Source organism: Tupaia chinensis, unplaced genomic scaffold, assembly GCF_000334495.1.
Source record: "Tupaia chinensis unplaced genomic scaffold, TupChi_1.0 Scaffold000311_2, whole genome shotgun sequence".
Lineage (NCBI taxonomy): Eukaryota > Metazoa > Chordata > Mammalia > Scandentia > Tupaiidae > Tupaia > Tupaia belangeri.
In genome coordinates this window covers 6,582,425-6,604,830 of record NW_006159803.1, presented here as the reverse complement: position 1 = coordinate 6,604,830, position 22,406 = coordinate 6,582,425, and the positions used below count along the sequence as shown (strand labels likewise).

At 42.0% G+C, this 22,406-nt stretch overlaps 2 protein-coding genes across 3 annotated transcripts in view; both read right to left on the bottom strand.

Annotated features, from left to right (window-relative positions):
* The window catches only part of DLAT (dihydrolipoamide S-acetyltransferase), a 36,089-nt gene extending 26,458 nt beyond the window's left edge, over positions 1-9,631 (bottom strand). The window contains exons 1-6 of the mRNA XM_006150989.3: positions 9,267-9,631; positions 8,731-8,832; positions 8,285-8,409; positions 7,973-8,126; positions 3,010-3,136; positions 19-206 (exon numbers count right to left, since the gene is read on the bottom strand). Coding sequence (XP_006151051.1) covers positions 19-206; positions 3,010-3,136; positions 7,973-8,126; positions 8,285-8,409; positions 8,731-8,832; positions 9,267-9,545 — 975 coding nt within the window. The 5' untranslated portion in view covers positions 9,546-9,631. The remainder of the gene's footprint in view (positions 1-18; positions 207-3,009; positions 3,137-7,972; positions 8,127-8,284; positions 8,410-8,730; positions 8,833-9,266) is intronic.
* Positions 9,632-13,974: 4,343 nt separating this feature from the next.
* The window catches only part of DIXDC1 (DIX domain containing 1), a 78,613-nt gene continuing 70,181 nt past the window's right edge, over positions 13,975-22,406 (bottom strand). For both annotated transcript variants that reach the window (XM_006150987.3, XM_006150988.3), the window contains 3 exons: positions 20,190-20,295; positions 19,098-19,206; positions 13,975-17,260 (listed from right to left, as the gene is read on the bottom strand). In XM_006150987.3, the coding sequence (XP_006151049.1) occupies positions 17,180-17,260; positions 19,098-19,206; positions 20,190-20,295 (296 nt within the window). In that variant the 3' untranslated portion in view covers positions 13,975-17,179. The remainder of the gene's footprint in view (positions 17,261-19,097; positions 19,207-20,189; positions 20,296-22,406) is intronic.

The window sequence follows — 22,406 nt, the reverse complement described above, 5'->3', positions numbered from 1 at the left end:
TTTTAGAAGCATACCTACCGGGGGTGGGATAGGTGGTGGTACTTGCGGTTTTAAATCAGCTACTTCGGTTGGCCTATAATCAGCAAATGCTGATATATCTGCCTCTTTTTCTACAATGATACAGAGTGGGGTTCCTAGAGGGACATCTCTTGTGCCTTCAGGGATCAGGATTTTTGCTAGATAGCCTTCTTCTTGTACTTCAAAACCTTAAAATAAAAAGAAAAATCATTATGGGACTATAAAGACTCTATCTTCCCTCCAAACTCATAGCACAGTTTAAGTAGAAGGCTTTCTTCAGACTGGCTACATTACCTCTTGCAAGCTATTTAATTTCCCTGTGTCTCAGTTTCTTTACCTATAAAATGAGGATAGTACTACCTCACAGGATATTGTGAATTTAAATAAATTAGTATTTTTCAGGAACTTAGAAACAGAATCTGGTACAAAGTAAATACTAAATAAATATCTGTTAAATAAAGCTACGCATGATTATCGGCAGTGGTTAGTTTTTTTAAGGCTTCATTTGTATTTATTTATTTATTTTGAGAGGTTTTTGCTATAGGGCACGTGCGCTCGCCAGAGAGACAGAGAGATAGAAAGTGAGAAATCACCCCCCAGGGGGGATGGCCACACCACAATCCCTTCTCCTTCATTCTCCTCTCGGGATCTTGGGCATGCACACACATGCGCCCAGCGTGAGTGTAAGCCACCGTGTCTGAGACTCAAACCGCGGTCGACTACATGGGAGTCCAGCGACATAGCCATTACACTAACTGCTGGTCCCAGCAGTGGTTAAAGGTTGTTATTAAAAATATCTGCAAGCACAATAGCCCTCATGCAGACTTACGGGACTCCAAGATGGTATCAGTTGAACTACTAAAAATCAGAACTAAATGCATGTCAAATTAAGGGAGGTACCAAACCACAGAGTGATGTAGGATTTTAACCCTAAAAGCACCTCTGGAAGTCTTCAAAGAGGTTATACTTGGTAGTATTTCAAGTATTTCAATATGAAAAAATATTGCATTATTAGAATTGATTTCTATGGTGTTGTCAACTTACATTTTATTCAGCTATTGCTTTTTTAGTGGGGAATGCAAGCATTTAGGTCTGCAAAGTAAAACAAAAAGAAGCCAGTGGAAAGGACAAGGTTTGCTTTGACTTTGGCTTCCTGTGGTAGTGTAACTCTCCTTAATGAACACATCTTTGATGAATCGTTCCATTTCACAGTTGATAATAAAAGGTATGTTTAAAATGATAAAGGAGGGGCCAGCAGATGGTGTAATGGTTATGTTGCTGGATTCCCACATGGCTAACTACGATTCAAGTCCCAGGCCTGGCAGGTTGAAACTCACACCAGGCTCGCGTGTGTGTGTGTGCCCAAGATCCTGAGAGGAGAATGGAGAAGAAGGGATTGAGACAATGGCTATCTCCCCAGGAGCTGATTTTTTGCTTTCTATCTCTTTGGCAAATACATGTGCACTATAGCAAAAATCTCTCTAAAAAAAGAAAATAACAGAAAAAAGGAAAATAAAAATAGGTTCCTGGGCTACAATAGAGTTTAAAACGGTTTGACTAAACTAATACCTCTCTATTAGTCTCTAGAACACCAGTCTCAAGTGACACTGGTAGTCAAGTTAAAAGGGGAAGCAGACTTCTTATTGCTAAGGTTTTTGATGTTTTCTTTGTTTTTAAGAAACAAAATCCTGAACTAGCCCTGTGGCATAGTGGTTAAGGAAACCAGATCTCACATGGCTAAAAACAATTAGAGGCCCAGTCCCAGAGTCTTGGGAAATAGGCTATGTATATGTGCCTGCATGCCTGAATTAAGACAGAAGGGACAAACAGAAAAGGGATTATGACATGATGACATCCCAGTAGGTGGTGCTTTCTCCTCTTACTCCCTTCTGTGTCTGGCAAGCACATAAACCCTCCAGCTTTAAAAAAGAAAGAAGGGCCGGGAGGTGGCAAATGGTTTAGGTGCTAGACTCCCACATGGCCAACCACAGTTCAAGACATGAACCTGGTGACTTGAAAATCACACCAGGCGCATATGTCTATGTGCCCAAAATCCCAGGAAGAGAAAAGAATGTGGAGTGACCATCCCCTCAGAGGGTGATTTCTCATTTTCCCTCTACTGTCTCTGTCTCTTCCCTATGAGCACACATGCTCTATGGCAAAAATCTTAAAAAAAAAAAAAAAAAAAAGAATCCTTTTGTCTAATAAAATGCTATGAATAAACATAATATGAAAAGGAGAAAAAGGAACGGCTCTGGTAGAAGTGGGGGAGAGGGCAAGGTATTATAGGGTCCTGTCCCTTAGTGCTCTCTTTACCACAGGTGTCATCAAAGAATGATAGGGTCTTAAAAACACAATCTAAAAACCATCACTGTTGAGGATGCCCAGAATTTCCCACTACCTCTTTGGGGAATAAACAGGCCTCCTCCTTTTAGTACTGACTATGGAGGAGAGGGAAGAATTTCATAATACTTTTGAACGTCTATGAAGTCTACCATAAATATATGTGGGGCTTGAGCCTGAACATAAAAACAAATAAAAAAAGGGATACAAAGAAAAATAGTATCTTAAATACATATACATTCTACCACTCATTCTCAAACTATAAAAACAATCTAAATCCTGGTTTCACTTTTCCCTCAAAGGCATCTTAAATTCTTTGCTATTTTCCTACACTGGAGACCTGTTTCCTCTTTCACTCCTTTGCCCAGTTTAAACAATGGCAGTTCTGATACAGCTTCTCAGTAATATAATAAGGCTAAGAAGCAAACTCTGGCCTAAGAATAATCTCTGAGTTGACATGTCCTTGTTCCAGTAAATGCAGTATGGAACGGACAAATCTGACTATGCATTTTTGTTATAAATATCCTATCCCATGAAATGAATGATAAAGTTTTCATATTATCACTCACTCATTATAGAAAGGAGGGCAATCCTCTTCCTCATTGGAAAACTCAGTGTCTCAACCATTAAGAGCTGAAGAAATCTCACCTATAGTGGCTTTGTCAGTCTCTATCTCTGCCAATAAGTCTCCTTCACTTAGCTTCTCACCCACTTTTTTTTCCCATCTCTGAACTGTGCCCATGGTCATGGTGGGAGAGAGGGCAGGAAGAACTACCTGTAGAAACAAATATGTATTATTGCTTAATATCAGGAAGTCTTGGATCCAAAAAGCACTCAGACAAGTTTATATAATTTCATGGAATGACAGTGAGTATGACAATGCAAACACCCATCACAGCAAAAGCCACTGGCTCAATAGCTTCCCACCAGGTAAATCATCCTTCAAATCTCCAGCTTCATTATATCAGCCACACTCTATCATCAAAAGTTAAATGCAATCAGCATATGGACATTGTATCAGCCATACTCTATCATCAAAAGTTAAATGCAATCAGCATATGGAAAAGATTTCTTCAGACAGCCAAATTAATTCCTCAATAAATATACAAAGCACAGAGTTATTTTTAACACTTAAGATGGAAACTTTTCATTTTCACATAATGATCTCAGTTCAGAACATTCTGTTAATATTTTGCTGTACTCTGTACTTCACATCTACCCATCTTTTCATGCACTGGAAATTGCACTTGTCCCAAAATTCCTAGATTATTGTTCTAAAATAAAAAGCTGATATTAAAGGGACCAGCAGATGGCAGAATGGTTACATTGCTGGACTTCCACATAGTAGACTATGGTTTGTGTTCCAAACCCAGTGGCTTAAAACTCACACAGGGCGCAGGTGTGTGCATGCTCAAAATACCAAGGAGAATGGAAGAGAAGGGATTGTAGCATGGCCAGCTTCCCGGGGGGTGGGGGTGGGGGTGTGATTTCTTGCTTGAGACTGGCAGGTGGCATGATAATTAAGGTGTTGGACTTCTACATGGCTGATCACAGTTCAAGTCCTGGACCTGGCAGCTTGCTTTCTCACTTTCCCTTTTTCTCTCTCTCTGTCTCTCAGTGATAATATTAAAAATAAAAATAATGGGACCAATAGTTGGCATTATGGCTATGTCGCTGGACTCCCATGTAGTCGACTGCGGTTCGAGTCCTGGACCTGGTGGCTTAAACTCACACCAGGCACATGTGCGTGCATGCCCAAGATTCGGAGAGGAGAATGGAGAAGGGATCGCGGCATGGCCATCCCCCTTGGAGGTGATTTCTCGCTTTCTATCTCTCTGTCTCTCTCTGTCTTTCTGGCGAGCACACACGCCCTATAGCAAAAGCCTCTCAAAAATAATAACAACAACAAATAAAGTTAAGTAAAATAAAATAAATAAATAAATCTTAAAAACAAAACAAAAAACTCGTGAGTGCCCAAAATCCTGCAAGGAGAATGGAAGAGAAGGGACTGGGGTGTGTCCATCCCCCTGGGAACATGATTTCTCATTTTCTGTCTTTCTGTCTCTCTGGCAATAGCATGTGCCCTATAATAAAAATCTCTGTCTCTCAAAAAAAAAAAGGTGATATTAAAAGTTGTTCATTGCTGACTAGTTAATAACAATGTATATTATCCTGTTTTTATTTTAAAGAATCATTAATTTAATTATATTTATTATTTTTTAATTTGATCAGAGAGAGACACAAGAAAGCAGGAAAGTGAGAAAGAAAGCCACCAGGTCTGGGACTCAAACCATGGTTGGTCATGTGGGAATCATCACTTCAACCACCATGCCACCTGCCAGCCCACCAATGTATATAATTTAAAAATTGCTATGAGAGTAAATTTTAAGTGTTTTCACTATAAAATGCATGCATTAATTAGCTTGAGTTAATTAATACATATTTCAAAACAAAATATTGTACGCAATATATAAAATTATTTGTAAATTAAAAATAATCAATCAGTTAATTAAGAAAATGAAATAGAAAAAAAATTACTGTTCTTTTAATAGTCACTTAGGGCCCAACAAAATCTGAATCTCAACAAATTGGCTGATCTAAAAAATTGCCTTCCAGGCTGGCAGGTGGCGTGGTGGTTAAGGTAGCGGGGGAAGCGCCCAAGGCATGTGTTCGTGGCCACTGGGACAGAGAACTCCCACGTAGCTGATTGTGGTTCAACTCCTGGACATGGCGGCTTGCTTTCTCACTTTTCCTTTCTCTGTGTATCTCTCTGGCCCAAATTAAAAAATAAGTAAGAATAACAAATATAATTAAATAAATAAATAATTCTAAAAAATAAGCAAATAAAAATTGCTTTCCTATTTACATTGCTTGTGTGTCCACTGGATCTGGATATTTATTCAGTTATTACGATTTCACCTGCTATCTTCTTAGTCTTCTGTATTTAATTAGCAACAGCATTATGCTGAGAGAAAATTCATTTCAACTGAAAATGTCTCTGGAAGGGGGGGAAAATGTAAAACATGTCTTAGACTATTAAAAAAAATACCTTTTGGGGTCAGCAGATGGCTTAGCTGTTACATCACTGGACTCCTTACATGGCTAACTGTGGTTTGAGTACCAGACCCAGTGGCTTGAAAATCATGGCAGGTGTATGCATGCGTGTGCCCAAGATCCTGGGAGAAGAATGGAGAAGAGATTCTAGTGTGGCCTTTCCTTCTGGGTGGTAATTTATTATTTTCCCTCTCACTGTCTATCTGTTTCTCTCTCTTTCTCTGGCAAGCACACACACCCTAAAGCAAAAAATCCTCTTTTGGAAAAAAAAAAAAAAAGTTTCTTGTTCAAAATGTGCCATCTTTTTTTTTTAATAATTATTTATTTAATCTTATTCATTCATTCATTCATTTTAACTTGAACAGGTACACACACACACACACACACAGAGAGAGAGAGAGAGAGAGAGCAAGCTGCCAGGTCCGGGTCTCGAACCATGGTTGGCCATGTGGGAGTGTCCAGCGCCTTAACAACCATGCCACCTGCTGGTCCCCAAGAATGTGCCATCTTTATCTGCTTCTTAAGAATTAGTGGAACCAGAGCCAGATGGTGCCATAACAGTAATGCAACTGGACCCACATGGGAAAGGTCCTGAGTCCACGTCCTAGGATCTCCCCAAGAATGCCTGTAGTACATGCATGTGTCCACAACCCAGGCCAGCTGAGACTGCAGGCAGACCACAATGTGAAGATCCTATTAGGAGTATCTCTCTTTCTGTTTTGTGCTGTCACTCTTCCTCTAATAGAATATAAAATTAAATACTTAAAAAAAAATTAGGGGAACCAATAATCTCAATATAGCATTTTAAAGGATAATTAAGGCACAAGCCCAACCCCTGTACATGAAGCCATAGACAAAAAAATGGAGAAATCAACAGTGATTATATTCACTCACTTCCGCTTTGTTGCCCAGTTAGTCTAAGTTTATTCTACAATTCTTTTTTTTTCTTTGAGTTTATTTTTTTCTTCTATGAGTGATAAAGATACAAAGAAAATAGGAAGCCAACACTCCCAACAGGGTCTTGACACTGTAATCCACCCCCAGCTTCAAGCAACCCTAGATCACGGGCAGACACGTAGACTGCATCATCTGGGAGTTACTGGAACCTTCCCCTATCAGTCAGCCTTGCACAGCACTACATTCTACCACTTCACCACCATCTGGAACCACGTATTCTATACTGTCAGTCTGCACGTTTATCAACATTATAGGACTCCATTACCTACTCTTGGAAAGTAGATTGTTACAGTCAAAGGAAAACATTGACTGGGGACTTGCATTTAACAGACAGCATCTGAGGCCTACTATAACATCGTAACATAATGCTCTTAAGTAAGTGTGCCAAACATTATCCTGTGTACTACAACGAGGCTGAGAAGGGCTAAAGGTATGTCCATGTTCACATATCTGGAAATAACAAGGAGGTATAAAAGTTCTTTTTATTTTGGGGGGGGGGACATTTTTGCTATAGGGTGCGTGCCTCGTCACAAAGACAGAAAGCGAGAAATCATCCCCTAGGGGGGATGGCCACATCGCAACCCCTTCTCCTCTCGGTATCTTGGACACGCATCCACATGTGCCCGGCGTGAGTTTAAGCTGCTGAGTCCAGGGTTTGAACTGTGGTCAACTACATGGGATTCCAGCAACATAACCATTATGCCATTTGCTAGCCCCTATTTTTTTAGACATTTATTTATTTGTTATAATTTTATTTATTTTTTTAAGAATTATTTTTATTTAATTTTATTATTATTTTAATTTGACCAGAGGAATACACACACACAGAAAAAGTAAGAAAGCAAGTTGACAGGTCTGAGACTCGAATCACAGTCAACCATGTGGGAGTCCAGCATCTTTAACCTTCACACCATCTGCCAGCCCCTTATTTATTTATTTTGTGGAGATATTTTTGCTATAGGGCCTCATGCATTTGCTAGAATGAAAAGACACAGAGAGAGAGAAAACGAGAAGTCACTCTCTAGGGGGGATGGCCACACCGTAATCCCTTCTCCTTCATTCTCCTATCTGGATTTTAGACACATGCACATGTGCCTGGCATAAGTGTCAAGCCACTGGGTCTGGGGACTCAAACCATGATTGGACATGTGGGAGTCCAGCACCTTAACCACTATGCCATCTGTTGGCTCCTATTTGTTGTTATTTTCAAGCTGTCAAGTCCAGGCCTCAAACCACAGTCAACCATGTGGGAATCTAGCACCTCAACCACCATGCCACCTGCTGGCCCGTTTTTATTCTTAAATCTCTATATAATCCCAAATGGCAAGAGCCAACCACATTTAATGACAGTTTCCAGGACGTGATAGTCATCTATGAAAAATAATGGATATGTAATTAATCACCTAGGGGCCACCTGGACTCCCACATGGCTGATCACGGTTCGAGTTCTGGACCTGGTAGCTTGAATTCCCACTTTCCCCTTCTCTCTCTCTCTCTGGTTGAATTAGAAAATAATGATAACAAATATAAATAAATAATTCTTAAAACCAATCAATCTATCACTCAATCATCTAGAGCACACCCTGAGGTTGAGCCTCACCTGCATGTGAGTGGGATATGAGCTACCAGGAGCCTGAGCAGAAGGTGCAGGTGGCGGAGCAGCAGCAGCAGGGGTGGGTGCTGGGGTTGCTTGTGGTGTAGGTGCTGCTGTGGAATCTAAGGTATAACTTTTAAAGGCTTCAATATCTTCAGGCCTAAGGAAGAGGAAGAATGCATAAATATAAGGTTATAGAACAGATTCAGCTCCCACAGAAATACTCCTCAAAAAGTCCTCAACTCCTAATGTCTCAGTTCTGGGTTAAAATACTCCAGTAAGCACTGAAGCTGCACAAATTAGAAGGGTGTTACGCACTTTCCAACTGTGATACAGATGATTGCTCCAACTGGTACATCTCTAGTACCTTCAGCAACAAGTATCTTTGCCATATAACACTCCTCCAGGCTCTCAAATCCCACGGTGGCTTTATCTGTTTCAACCTGTTAATACAGAAAGCAGCAACTTAGGTTTGCACTGCTCTTATGTAGTCTACTAGCTTGTGCCTAGAATCACACACTTCAACAGTCATGTCAAGATAAAGCCTCTATCACAGATTTGAAAGGAGGAATTACTTAAAAACAACTCAGCTAAAAATCAGTTTGTTCAACTGCTGACAACTTATCTCACTGATCTCCAACATCAAAGTGTGTAAAACACCTCAGTTTCTTAGGCAAAGGGGTTAACCAGTCATCCAGGAAGCTAATGTTCAGTCCACAGAGCCAGCCCTTGGAAACTCATCTCCATATTTTCAAACGACTTACCTCTGCAATTAAGTCACCCTCATTGATTTTGTCCCCTTCTTTTTTTTCCCAACGGGCTATAGTGCCCGCTTGCATTGTGGGGGAAAGAGAAGGCAATGGAACCTGGAGGAGAAAAAAGGGAAACGCTAAATTTAAAAACAGCTACTTCACACGCAGACTGGTTTAAGGTTTCAGTGGGATTTCATGCAAAGTTTACTGAGTCCCATCATACACTGGCTACTGAGGACACCAAGGGAGTTCCTGCCGTGCAGAAGTTCATGACGTCCAGTGGCAGACTTCCCCTCCAGTCCTTTGGGTCTGATACAGCGCCAACCTCAGCAGTTTTGCGTACAGCCCAGGCTGAGAGCTTTTTTTTCAATGGAATAAGACAATGAGGGGAGCCTAGGAGCTACAGAAAAGCTGAGTATTTGACAAGGGGCGATAACAGATACTGGGAGGGGTTGGAGGATCAATGAGTCCTCTGAGAAAGGTTCCCGAAGCCAAGAAGTCCTCCCTGAAGGACAACTAAGGCTCGAGAAGGACGATGGAAGGCTCACCTTCTGGTGCGGGGGGAGACTGTAACAGCGACGGCCGGGCGACCCCAAAAGTTGCAGCAGTAAGCGGTTCCGTGGCGTGGCCCCAGAGTTGGGATTCCAGCGGCACAGTGCCCGGACCCCGCCATACCCTGCGGTCCCGCTGTTGCATCGAGCCGGGGCCGGGCTAGACCTCGAGGTCATGCACGGCCCGCCAGGTCCCTCCCGCAAGGCTGTCCACCGAGCCCCAAGTCCTGCCCTTGGGGCCGCATTCTGGGCCCGTCGTGCACAGACGCGCCACATAGTGCCACCGACCCCCACACCCCAAAACCAACGCCGTCTCCGGAGTGACCTCTCCAAGAGCAGCGCGGCGCTGCCGTCAGCCACACCGCGCAGCCGCACGTTGTCGTAAAACGCGCTCCGGAGAGTCACTCCACCGACGTCCGGGCCAGAAATATGCGGCGCCTTCGCGCTTCCTCTCGGTGGCGTGGGGACTGGGGGGACCTGAAAGTGGGGAGGGTCGGCTACGTTGGAGCCACGGTGACAGGGACGTTCCAGCACAGCCAAGCCTGGCACAAGTTCGGGAGAAATAAGTGGAGGAAAGGGACAGAAAATGGTGGGTTCCTACGAGAGGCATCCTAAGGGTAGGACGGGGCATAAGAGGCGTTAAGGGCATGGCCCCGGGGCGGGGCCGAGAAAGGCGGCGGAGTGGTCTGAGAGACTGGGCCGACGGGAGTGGCCGGGTTTTGTGGACCTGCTGGGAAGTGAGCCCGAGGTCAGGCCGGGCGCTGGGAGCCGTGGGCCAAGAGGCGGGGCCTCGGGGCGCGCGCTCGAGCCAGGTAGCCCTGTCCTCCCGCGCGGGAAGCAAAGGGTTCAGGTGATGTCCCGTCCGCCTCTGCGGATCCAAAGGCCCCGCCCCGTGCAGGCTGTACTGGGTTGCAAGGGTTTAATTTCAGACTGTGGCCCAAACCAGAGCTGGAGTGAGCAGGTTTCCCGTACAAATGGTACCGAAGGGCCGCCAAAAGGAAGGTCCATTGCTACCTTCAGATGTAAGCTAACAGAGTTAAGCGTATGGCTCATACGAAGATACAGGCTTACGGAATAGTTTTGTTTTCTCCTGATTTACCGTTCAATCCCCTTATTTTATGTATATATGTTTTTAACTTTATTTATCTTTATTTGACCAGAGAGGGACAGAGGGAGAGTGAGAAAGCAAGCCACCAGGTCAGGGACTCGAACCGTGGTCAGCCTGTGGGAGTCCAGTGCCTTTAACCACCATGCCACCTGCTGCCCCCCCATATTATATATTTTTAAATAATTATTTAATTCTATTTATCATTAGTATCACTATTTTTAAATTGACCAGAGAGAGAATGAGAAAGCAAGCCACCAGGTTCGGGATTGGCATGGTGGTCAGTCATGTGGGAATCCAGCACCTTAAGCACCATGCCATCTACTGGCTTCCCCCTTACTACATTTTTAATTGCCAGAGGGCATATAAACTCACCAGAGAGTGAGGAGAAGGAATCCCTTCTCCTCCCTGGGCTTGAGTCACTGAAGCACACACCCAGAGCTATTGTTCAATCTGGAATAATCTATTATTTATTCATTTCTTCTTGCTATAGGACATGGTGCTCACCAGAGAGAGACAGAAAGGGTAAATGAGAAAGCAAGCCACCAATTCCAGAACTTGAAGCATGCTTGGCCATGTGAGAGTCCAGCACCTTAACCACACACTATGTACTGACCCCCAGGAAACTGTCTTAATTAACCACTAGGTTATGGGCAGCCCCATACAATCCCTTTTAATAGCCAAAAGCTTTGTTATGTTTGAAATATTTCTTACCAAAACTTAAACTCTATGCCTGTGAAAGAAAATGTTTCTGTATCATTATTTAGTGTATCTACTGAGTTTAGTATAGTGCCTAGTAGACAGTAGAGGCTGAATCTTTTGAATTAACAAAGGTATCTACACAATTTGCTGATACCTTTCATCGAGGGCATATCATCTTATAATTAGAGAGTATTTCTGGAGACCAGCAGATGGCATAATGGTTATGTTGCTGGGCTCCCATGTAGTCGCCTATGGTTTGAGTCCCCAACCTGGTAACTTCAAACTCATGCTTAGCATGCTTAGCATGTGTGCAGTGGTGCCCCAGATCCCAAGAGGAGACTGGAGAAGGGATTGTGGCGGGGCCATCCCCCCCCCGTGGAGTGACTTCTCGCTCTCTGTCTCTGGCAAGTGCATGCACCCTATAGTAAAAATCTCTTTTTTAAAATAATTATTTAATTTTAATTTTATTTATTCATTCATTTACTTTAATTTGACCAGAGAGAGAGACACACAGAGAAAGAGAGAGAGAGAGAAAATGAGTTAGTAAGCCACCAGGTCTGGGACTCGAACCATGGTCGGTCATATGGGAGTGTCCAGCGCCTTAAGAACCACGCCACCTGCTGGTCCCCAGTAAAAATCACTTAAAAAAAAAAAAAAAAGAAAATACCATTTCTGAGCTGAAATGGTATTAGTTTGGAGGAAGCATGTGCTTTTTAGTTTTGTTTCTATGTGTGCGTTTTTGTTGTTATTTTGCTATAAGGTATGTGTGCTTGCTGTAGACAGAACATGAGAAAGCTCTTGAGGGGAGATGTCCACCCTTACTGTTCCATTCTCTCTGGATTCTGGGCACACATGCCCACACCCATGACCTTTCAAACCTGTGAGTCCAGACTTCAGTGGGCCGTGCGGGATCCAACCACACCATGGCTTGCCCAGCATGTACTCAGTTTTATTTTTTCAAAGATGGTCTCCTTGCATCTAGATCCTCATGCTTCAGCCTCTTGGTTTGGACTTTAGGTACATGCCACCATACCCAGCTTTTTTTCAGATAGAGTCTCAATAACTATATTGCCCAAGGCCAGCCTCCCTAGTCACTGAGTTTAAAGGCACACCAGCACCTTGTGCCAGCCTTTAGGTTGGACCAGGAATTGAACAGGTCTTCACGTGTGGTCAGCCTGCAGAGCATAGCATTTTTACAGTTTGTGCCTCCCAGGCTGGGTCCTGCACTGTATTTATATCACGAAGAGCTTGGTGGGCTTGAGTCACTGAAGCACACACCCAGAGCTATTGTTCAAGAGCTTGGTGATATAAATACAGATGGTCAGAACAATTCAGAACACGAAGAAATCAGAGGGGGAAATATTAAACCAATATTTGAAAACATACTCAGCTTTACTAGTAACTAATTTGGAAAATTAAAACAGCCAGGAGATACTATTTCATACCTACTTAAACTGAAAATGTTAAACAGGCACAGATGCCTAAAAAAAAAAAAATCTCCCTCTCCTGCAAAGGCAAACCCCCTATAGCAAAAATCTCTCCCTCTTTCCCCCAAAATAAATAAGTTGGTCTAAATTAGCCTTTGTTATAAAGTATCAAGTGAACTGCAGTTTCTGCTGTTTGCTTAGGTAGGCTTTGTTTTGTATTTTTCAAGGTAATAGTTTACATTTTGAATATACTTTTGATTTAGGTGTTGCTAAATTAATAGAAAGGCACAGGATAAACAATCCAGAGGTGACAACTTTTACCATCAGGTAGGTAAGGAATTCTTAGGTTTGTTAAATTAATCCTGAAAGAATAAGCCTGAACTTCCCTAAACAGAGTAGATAAGGGAAATTAAGGATGATTCAATACTGAAAGGTTTGGGAAGATGGTGGAATGATTATGTTGTTAGACTCCCACGTAGTCCACTACGGTTCAAGTCCCAGACACGGCAGCTTAAAACTCACACTGGGCGTGTGTGCCCAAAATTCTGAGAGGAGAAATGATCGCAACATGGCCATCCCTCCAGGGGGTGATTTCTTGCTTTCTGTCTCTCGAGAGTACACGCACCCTATAGCAAAAATATCTCTAAAAAGAAGACTGAAAGGTTTGAAGTAGAGAGACTTAAAAAATGGTGACATCACTGATAGAAAATAGATGGGGAAAGTGATTAGGTGGTGGTGAAGGATGAAAGTGGTGACTGGCTGACCCAGTCAGCCTGAGAGCCTTCCAGGCCCTTGCACCAGTGTCTGGGATTAGATGGACTGAAAGTGTGGGGTAGGGGTGAAGGAGATCACAGCATGGCTGGACCCTGTGGAGGATGCTCATCTCTCAAGCATGCACATGCATGCATTCAATCGTGAATAATAAATACACAGTTTAGGGGACCAGCAGTTGGCACAGTGGCTATGTCGCTGGACTCCCATGTAGTCGACCATGGTTCAAGTCCCGGATCTGGTGGCTTAAACTCACAACGGCCGCATGTGCATGTGTGCCCAAGATCCTGAGAGGAAAATGGGAAGAGAAGGTATTGCGGCGTGGCCATCCCCCCGGGGGGTGATGTCCCATTTTCTGTCTCTGTCTTTATGGCGAGTGCATGCGCCCTATAGCAAAAACCTCAAAAAAAAATGTTTAATTAAATAAATAAATACACAGTTCTTATTTGAAGACATTTGTATACATTTTCAAAAGAAGTGCTAACCCAATTAATTCTCCTTAATAATAACCTATTTTGTGCTTACATTAGAAATACCAACAGTACAGTATCTGTAGCAATAAAGTAATCCTTATCTCCACTGTCCATGTAATGAGTAAATATGCTACCAAGGAGATCACTTGAGGAAATTACTTTCACTACATTAAATGGCTTTATTAATCATTCTCAGTCAATAAACACAAGTGAAAATGATTGCCATTTGGTTTGCAAACTTCATTTTATTCATAGTTTGTGTTTTTTTCCTTAAATTAGTTCACAAATCTGGTACATACAGGCAGTTAAAACTGGTTATCACTGAAAATCAGAAGCCTCTGGCATAACACAGTCTTTATGAAAACATTGGAAAACAAGGAGAATACATGGTAATCTCTTCTGAAAGCAACAGTTGCAAACATCCATGTTTCTAAGAAAATATAACTTTACATATATATGTATTTTAAGCACGCTATGCCTCTTACATAAATTCAGACAATAGGAGTGTGCATCATAATGTTTATTTTATGGGGAAAATGAAAATAATTTTAATTATCACCTAAGTGCTTTTAAGTAATTAGAGCTTTTTGGATTGAATTTAGAGCATGAAGATATTTTCTCTGATTTACAACCATCCTGGTCAAAAAAAACTGAAAGTTGGTCAGTAAGTATGACTGCCATTACCAAGTGTTTTTAACCCAGATTGTTTAGATAAAAATTGTACAATGTTCCAATTCCAGTTAGAGAACTGGCAAGAACAGTCATTTTTAAACAGAGACTTTTTAAGGAACTGAATTGCAACTAAGCTCATTTTTATGAGTGCTTTTTCTCCCACCCTTTTTCCCCCCCCTTAATTTAGCATGGCTTAGAGATTATTTTGTGAACTCTAAACATTCTAATAGGTTGTTGGAAAAGTCAGGATGTACGTTTCTATGTTTTTCTATGCAAAAAATGCATTATGACTTTCCTGATAACCCAACAGTTCCTCTATTTACTCAATGAAAGACACCTCAGCAGTAGGAGGATAGACTATCACATACCAGTGCCACCAGGGAACAAATACTATGAAAGAGCCAAGAAGCTCCCCAGAATGCAGCCAACTAGGGGACTTACTCGAAACAGAATGAATCAACGCACACTCCTGCTCAGAAGGCTCCTCTCACTTTAGAAATTGCCATGAGGATCTCCAGCACATTTTACACAAAAGTTAACAGAGTGACCTCTTCTAGGAAGGGATTCTTAGTCATTTCCCATGGCACATGAGATTTGTATTGAGGCACTGAGGCCATGCAGCTCCTTTTCTAAAAAGAGATATAAGACAAGTAAGGAGGACTTGGAAACATTTCCAATTTAATTTCTCCAAAAAGTTAAGTTCCACATAATGGTAAGACTGCTTGCTAAAAGAAAATGGACAAAAACTGTTAGACAGACATTCAAGATCAATTATACTTGGAAATACAGTGACGAATTTTGGCCTGAAAACTCTCATGCTGTCTTAGAGCAAAACACTAAATTCATGCAACAGAGAAATTGGTGACATGAGGACTTTTTCTCCAGACTTTCTGGGAAAAAGCTGTAAATACACTGTTTTCGGCTTGCTTTCATAATGAATTGTTCTTGTTTTTTGGCGGACATTCCCAAACTTTCCCAGTCATTTCTGATGACAATTCATTCTTCAATAGAAGACCAGGTCAACTTACATGAAAGACAACAGGTGTCTTTTTGCTCCTTCTGTCTGCTAGAGGAGCAGTCAACTGGATTACATAAAACTACCTCCACAACTAAAGTGACAGGTAGTACTGGAACAGGAATTAGCTGTCATTAGTATACTTGTAATAATAAAATAAAGCTTGTTTTGAAACCACAAGGGGTGGTAAGAAGAGACTGTATAAAAGCTACTGGGTTCTCTAGAAAATGGATACAGTATACAGAATGTGAGAATATACAGAACTCACACTCCAGTTATAAAAATAGACATGGTTTTCAGACAAAAAAGCAAATGAGTACAAAAGAATTCTCCAAACATGAACTATTTTTAAAAGACCTATCTATATAAAACAACAAATGTCTGCTCAGAGCTCCAAAGAGTAGTCTGTTGAAATGGCTGAAAAGGAGACATGAACTGGAGACAGACAGGTCAAGAACCCAGAACTGATCTGTCCTGCTCTTCATTTGGCAGTGTACATTGGTAGCCACCAGCAGAACACTTTGGGGAATATATATATAAATAAAAATGGTTGGATGGTTGACAGTGCCTAGTGGATGAATGAGAAAACCCAGGTTACTAAGTTATCTCTGGAAGTTGAATTCTTTTTGCTTCTCTGCTTCACAAGGTTGCACATGAAAAATGATTCTAAGTTTCTACACCCAGAATCAACCCTGCCTTCACAACTCATACTCCATGCCTCCATGGTTTCTATTGTGCCCTAAAGGATCAGCCTAGACTAAACAGGTAATAGAAAATAACTCCAGCCTTGAAATAAAGAGGGGCAGACCAGTAATTCATGCTCAGTACTCAAAAGTCACAAAGAAATACTGAAAGTAATGGTCTGTCTCCTTTGAACTGCAGAGAAGATGCCATGAGTTAAAGTCATGAACAAAGAAAGTCAAGAAGATATGGGTAGCAGCACCTTTCCATACCCGCCTGGATTTTTAAGGAGTCTTTTACTCCTCATTCCTTTCAAACACAAAGTTCATTGGTTTGAAGAAAAATAAATGGCTCTAAAGTTAAAGAGTCCCCAGAGAAAACTAGCAGTACATGAAACACGCCCTATCTGGGCTAAAGGACAAGCTGCAGACCAGTTAAGACTGGAAGAGGCAGCCCAAGGTCTTCTTTAATTATTTAGCATAGTATAGCACAATATGGGCAGCCCTTTCCATCCAATCAACAATTCAGCACCATCTGTGTCCAGTTCAAAAGATTACTGAAGAGTGGGCTTTCATCTTTGGTACCACCTCATGAGTTATTCTTGGTTTGCAATAGCTGCAAAGAAGCAGAGAAGCTGGTACCTTTGCCTTGTCTGTGAGTACAATTGCTGGGACTCTGATTGCTGCAACCATTGAGGCCAATTAAAATAATACCATAACACCCAGGAGTGATGCATCCAATTCCCAGGTTCCAGATAATAGCAGCCATGCCCCTACAGGAGCGAGATCATCCATCCCCACTTGTTAAGGCCTTCGGGTTTGTTATCTTCAGAGTAGAACAAAACACTGTGTTCCCACGGACAAGGAACTCCAGATGAAACCATGGTACCAGATATGCCAGGCACAGAAACAAGACTGGCCTGCGGCCATCACACTTGGAGAAGCTTCTGTTTTGGCAGCATGAATTATAGAAACTTCCTAGCATATTCTGGTTTTAGTCCCTTTCCTGAGTAAAACAGCCAGGGAGTGACCAGATTTCACAAGCCCTCAATCTAATGCTCAGCATTAATTCTCTCCATGGTCTTCTTCCACCCAGGCTACAATTTTCCCTTCCCATCCAGGGATAGCATCATCATCATGGAAAACCTAGAAAAACAAAACAAGCAACAGTGAAAAACTTCAAAGGGAGGTAGAGAGTCTCACTAAACAACTGCTACTGATGAAAATAAAACTTCAAATGCAAAAGATAAGAAAGTAGAAGAGGAATTAGATGATGTCATAGCACTAAAACTCCATGCTCTGCAAGGAGGACTCATGTAGGAAGGTTGCCAGTTCAAGTCTAGAGACCTCCCTGAGTACTCTAGACTCACCTGTACCCATGAGCTGGGCTAGTTGAAGCTGGGGGTAGACAGCAGCATCAGAACCCTTTCAGAGGAGCTATCTCTGTCTCTCAATAAATAAAGTCTTGTAAAATTTATTTATTTATTTATTTAACTTGTTATAGGACGTGTGCTTGAGAGCAAGAAAGCAAGCCACTGGGTCTGGGACTTGAACTACAGTCATCCATGTGGGAGTCCAGTGCCTTAACCACCACGCCACTTACTGGCCTCTCTTCTACTTTTTTGCTATAAGGCATGTGTGCTCACCAGAGACAGAAAGAGAAAGAGAGGAAAAATGAGAAATCACCCCTCAGGGGGGATAGCCATGCTACAATCCTTTCTCCTCTATTCATCTACAGTGATTGTGAGCACACACGAACTCATGCCTGGCATGTTTTTCAAACTGCTGGATCTTGGACTCACACCACACAGCCAAATGTGGGATAAAGTGCGTTCACCTCTGTGCTACCTGCTGGCCCCCTTATTTTCTTCATGAGAAATGACCATCACATAATGTACAGTTCCATATATTCATGCTTATTGGTTTATTTTGCTCTCCATAGGAGGCAAGTTATCTAAAATTTGGCTACAGATAGACTAAATATTGTCTTAAGTTCTTTATTTTTCCCTAACAAAATAAAAGTTTTCCTTTTAAGATAAAACTTCTATCCAAGTTCTTGGTCAAAGTGATTAAGTTGAAAAGTAAATAAATAAATAAATAAATAAAGTGATTAAGTCATAAAACCAAAGAAGCTATCAGTACTTGGGCCATTCTATGACCATCTTCATCTAAAATAATCAGACCGGGGTCTGAGACTCCAGCACATTCCACTGTCCTGTTTAAGAAACTCACCTAAGGGATCAGCAGATGGCATAATGGTTATGTCGCTGAACTCCCACATAGTTGACTGCATTTCAAGACCTAGTGGCTTAAAACTCAAGCCGTACATGCATGGCCCAAGATCCCGAGAGGAGAATGGAGAAGGGATTGCCATCTCCCCTGTGGGATGATTTCTCACTTTCTCTCTCTCTGATGAGTGAACGTACTCTGGCAAAATTCTCTCTCCAAAAAAAAAATAAAATAAAATCTAACTAAAAAAAAAGGAAAGAAATAAACTCACCTGAGTACTTTTGGGTACTAGTTCTTGAATAGGAAGCCCAGACCAGTAATACCACCCCGACTCCCATGGATTCTGTACCTCTTCTTTGACAGTGCCAAACTCAGGATCCAGTGCTTTGAAGTGATACCGGTGATTCCCTTCGCGATCAATAGCTGCTTTAAAATCCTTCAATGTCACCTCTCCCAACCTGCAACAAAAGGAGAGTGAACTAAAACAGACTAGTGATCAGTTGGTTGGAAAGATAAGATGTTGGTTTTAAAACCAGACCCCTGCCAAAGACAACAAACAGAAATCACATGGCTTTATTCGGCCACTCCTCCAATAACCTAGGGGATTCCAGAACACAGAAGCTGGGGAATCACCACCATTAGGCAATGAAAATGGCATTACATTCAGGGTGATCTGAGAACTTAAAATCAATTTACTGTCTTGAATAGGAAGCCCAGACCAGTAATACCACCCCGACTCCCATGGATTCTGTACCTCTTCTTTGACAGTGCCAAACTCAGGATCCAGTGCTTTGAAGTGATACCGGTGATTCCCTTCGCGATCAATAGCTGCTTTAAAATCCTTCAATGTCACCTCTCCCAACCTGCAACAAAAGGAGAGTGAACTAAAACAGACTAGTGATCAGTTGGTTGGAAAGATAAGATGTTGGTTTTAAAACCAGACCCCTGCCAAAGACAACAAACAGAAATCACATGGCTTTATTCGGCCACTCCTCCAATAACCTAGGGGATTCCAGAACACAGAAGCTGGGGAATCACCACCATTAGGCAATGAAAATGGCATTACATTCAGGGTGATCTGAGAACTTAAAATCAATTTACTGCAGCAGCAGCAGCAGCAGCAGGCAAATCACTTTTCCTGGTTTTCTCTGGAAATGAGACATGAGGTCTCTGAAGTCAAATTTGTTGAACAACCATAAATGTCTAAATTCTCTTGATTTCCTTCATTGCTATAATATTGCAGTTTTTTAGGTTGATAGAATTGAATCAAGTGTCACAGTCTTTATCCTTCTATCTTTAGGAAACTGGCTCTAACCTAGATCAAATAAGCAAACTTTCTTTGAAGAAAAATTCAATAACCTCTCTCAGTGGTTGCTTCCAAAGCTTAAAAATCTTTATTTCAAAACCATCTCCCTTGGAAGGAAATATGTTAACTAAGCCTTTGGAAGGTTTTTAACATATATTCTCAATTGGGATTACTTGGATTCCTCAAATAGTAACAAAGATTAATGAGTAACAGCCCCAGAGTGAGTGCCAGGCTGCAAACCATGGCTATCAGCAGGAGCTATTTTGAACACTTACAAAGCTATTTTTCCAAACTTAAGCATATTTGCACAGTTACCAGGATTGGAAATAACTATTATTGTACCTGTACCCGCCAGCAGGTCATGACCTGTCCCTTGTAATGTCGCTGGTTAGTGGTGGAGCTGGAATTAGAATCTCAGCCTCCTGAGCTCTTCTCACTACACCCCACTGCTTCTCAAACACCTTCTAGTTGCTCTTATGAATAGTAACTAATAGTTCTGTCCTCCTTTTTTACAGATAAATGATGATCCCATAATCTCACCTCTTTGGTATATTGACCATGAAGGGCGTAAGTGACCGGTCAGTGAAATAGAGCACTTTAGTGCAGGCGCTGCTGACAGTTGGTGAGCTCTGTGAGTGAGGCAACTCTGCAATCAGAGAGAGACTTTGTGGTTAGAACTTGTGATCTGCTCCAAACCACCCTTTATTTCCAGTTATTAAAAGTGTCTCAAGAGAATGAAGCAGCCTGAGGCCACAGCACAACCCTCACCCCCTTGCCAAACATAATGTCCAGAGGGTATGATCCACAGGAAGTCAGGACCAGGACAAGAGGTTGCTCGAGGCATGGACACTATCATGAGGACCATCATTCCTTACCCATTCCAGGTAAATAGCAGTTCATCTGTCAGGCATGCCACTAAGGATCAAGAGGACAGAGAAGCCTGACAAGATTTCAACTACAACAGAGCAGAAGCCAGAGCTACAGATTCTGCCAACCTCTGGGTTTTTGAGGTCAGCAGGAGAGAAGTCATACAATTCATGAAAAGAAAAATCAGTGGGAATAAGAACCACAGGAACAAAGATACCTTAGAAAATCAGACAAGTATCTACGTTTCTAGTCTAAAAGGTACATGACCCACCTGAACTGTAGCTACATAGGATCTATATGTGTTGGTCCTGTGTGTGTGTTTTAATTTTATTTCCTCTATGAGAAAGAAAAACAGAGTTCTCCAACAGGATCTTGATGCTGCAATCCACCCCTAGTTCAGCCAACCCTCGATCACGGACAAACGTGTAACAAGCATACTCCAGGAGGTCTCCAGGTACAAACCCACATCTTCCCATATAGGTCACCTTCACCAAATAGAGTTTTGTTTTTGTTTTTTTTTTTTTTTGGAGAGATTTTTCACTGTAGGGCACGTGCGCTCGCCCGACAGACAGAGAGAGACATAGAGACAGAAAGCGAGAAATCACCCCCCAGGGGGGATGGTCACGCTGCAATCCCTTCTCCTCCATTCTCCTCTTGGGATCTTGGGCACGCACGCACACGCGCCCGGCGTGAGTTTTAAGCCACCGGGTCCGGGACACGAACCGCGGTCGACTACGTGGGAGTCCAGCGACATAGCCATTACGCTAACTGCTGGTTCCCGACCAAATAGAGTTTTATGGCTGTGCGACCATTCAGTTCTGGTATTGTGATCATTCAGGTATTCTAATCCACATCTTATCTCTATCCTGTTTTGTCCTACTCATCTATGTGCTTATCCATTCACCAACATCTTTTTATTATTACTATTGCAAAAGGGCACATGCACTTGCCAGAAAGTCAGAGATAGAGAAAAAGCACCTCCTCTGTGGCGCATGGTCATGTTGCAAGCTTTTATTCCATCGGGATTTGGGGCAGGTATGTGTACACACACATACACACACACACTCTGCATGCCTTTTTAAGCTGCTAGAGCTGGATTCCAACTGTGGAGGACCATGTGGGATATGGACCCCGATGTACAGGGCTTAACATCTGTTCTAAGGGGCAAGTCCCTCACTAATATCCCTTGAAAAGTGCAATTAGTGAGTACTTGTAATTATGACATTAAGATAAGAGGAGAAAAGGCCAATCAGGAAATTTATCATAGGGACCAATAACCAATAATATGACTTTTACTAAAATCTTTCTAGAAATTTCACCTACATATGTTTTCTTAACTTATTCCAGGCATTGATCCCAGTCAAACTGGCAGCCACAGGAAAGAAGTTCTAGGAGAGGGGTGAAAATGAAGGAGAGTAGGATGGACGAATTAAGGCAGGAGAGAAAATAAGGGAACTTTTTTGTTTTTAAGAATTTTTATATAACTTTATTTGTTAATTAATTTAAATTTGACCAGAGAAAGACAGAGTGAGAGAGGGAGAGACAGAGGGGAAAGTGAGAAAGCAAGTTGCCAGGTCTGGGACTCGAACCGCAGTTAGCCATGTGGGAGTCTAGTGCCCTTAACCACCACACCACCTGCCGACCCGGGAACTTCTTTTCTTTGCACAGCAACCACATTCAGTTTCCAGAGATTTTCTTCACAGAACAGCAATTATTGTGATCTATATGCCATGATTCTCCTTTGCGTCAGAACCCAACACAGTTCTTGGCACATACTGATTGCTGAATAAATAAAATATTCACTTTTAGCATTAAGTTATATAATTGATTCACTCATTTATTGAACATTTATTGAGTACCTGCTATGTGGTAGATTATTTTTTAAAAGAA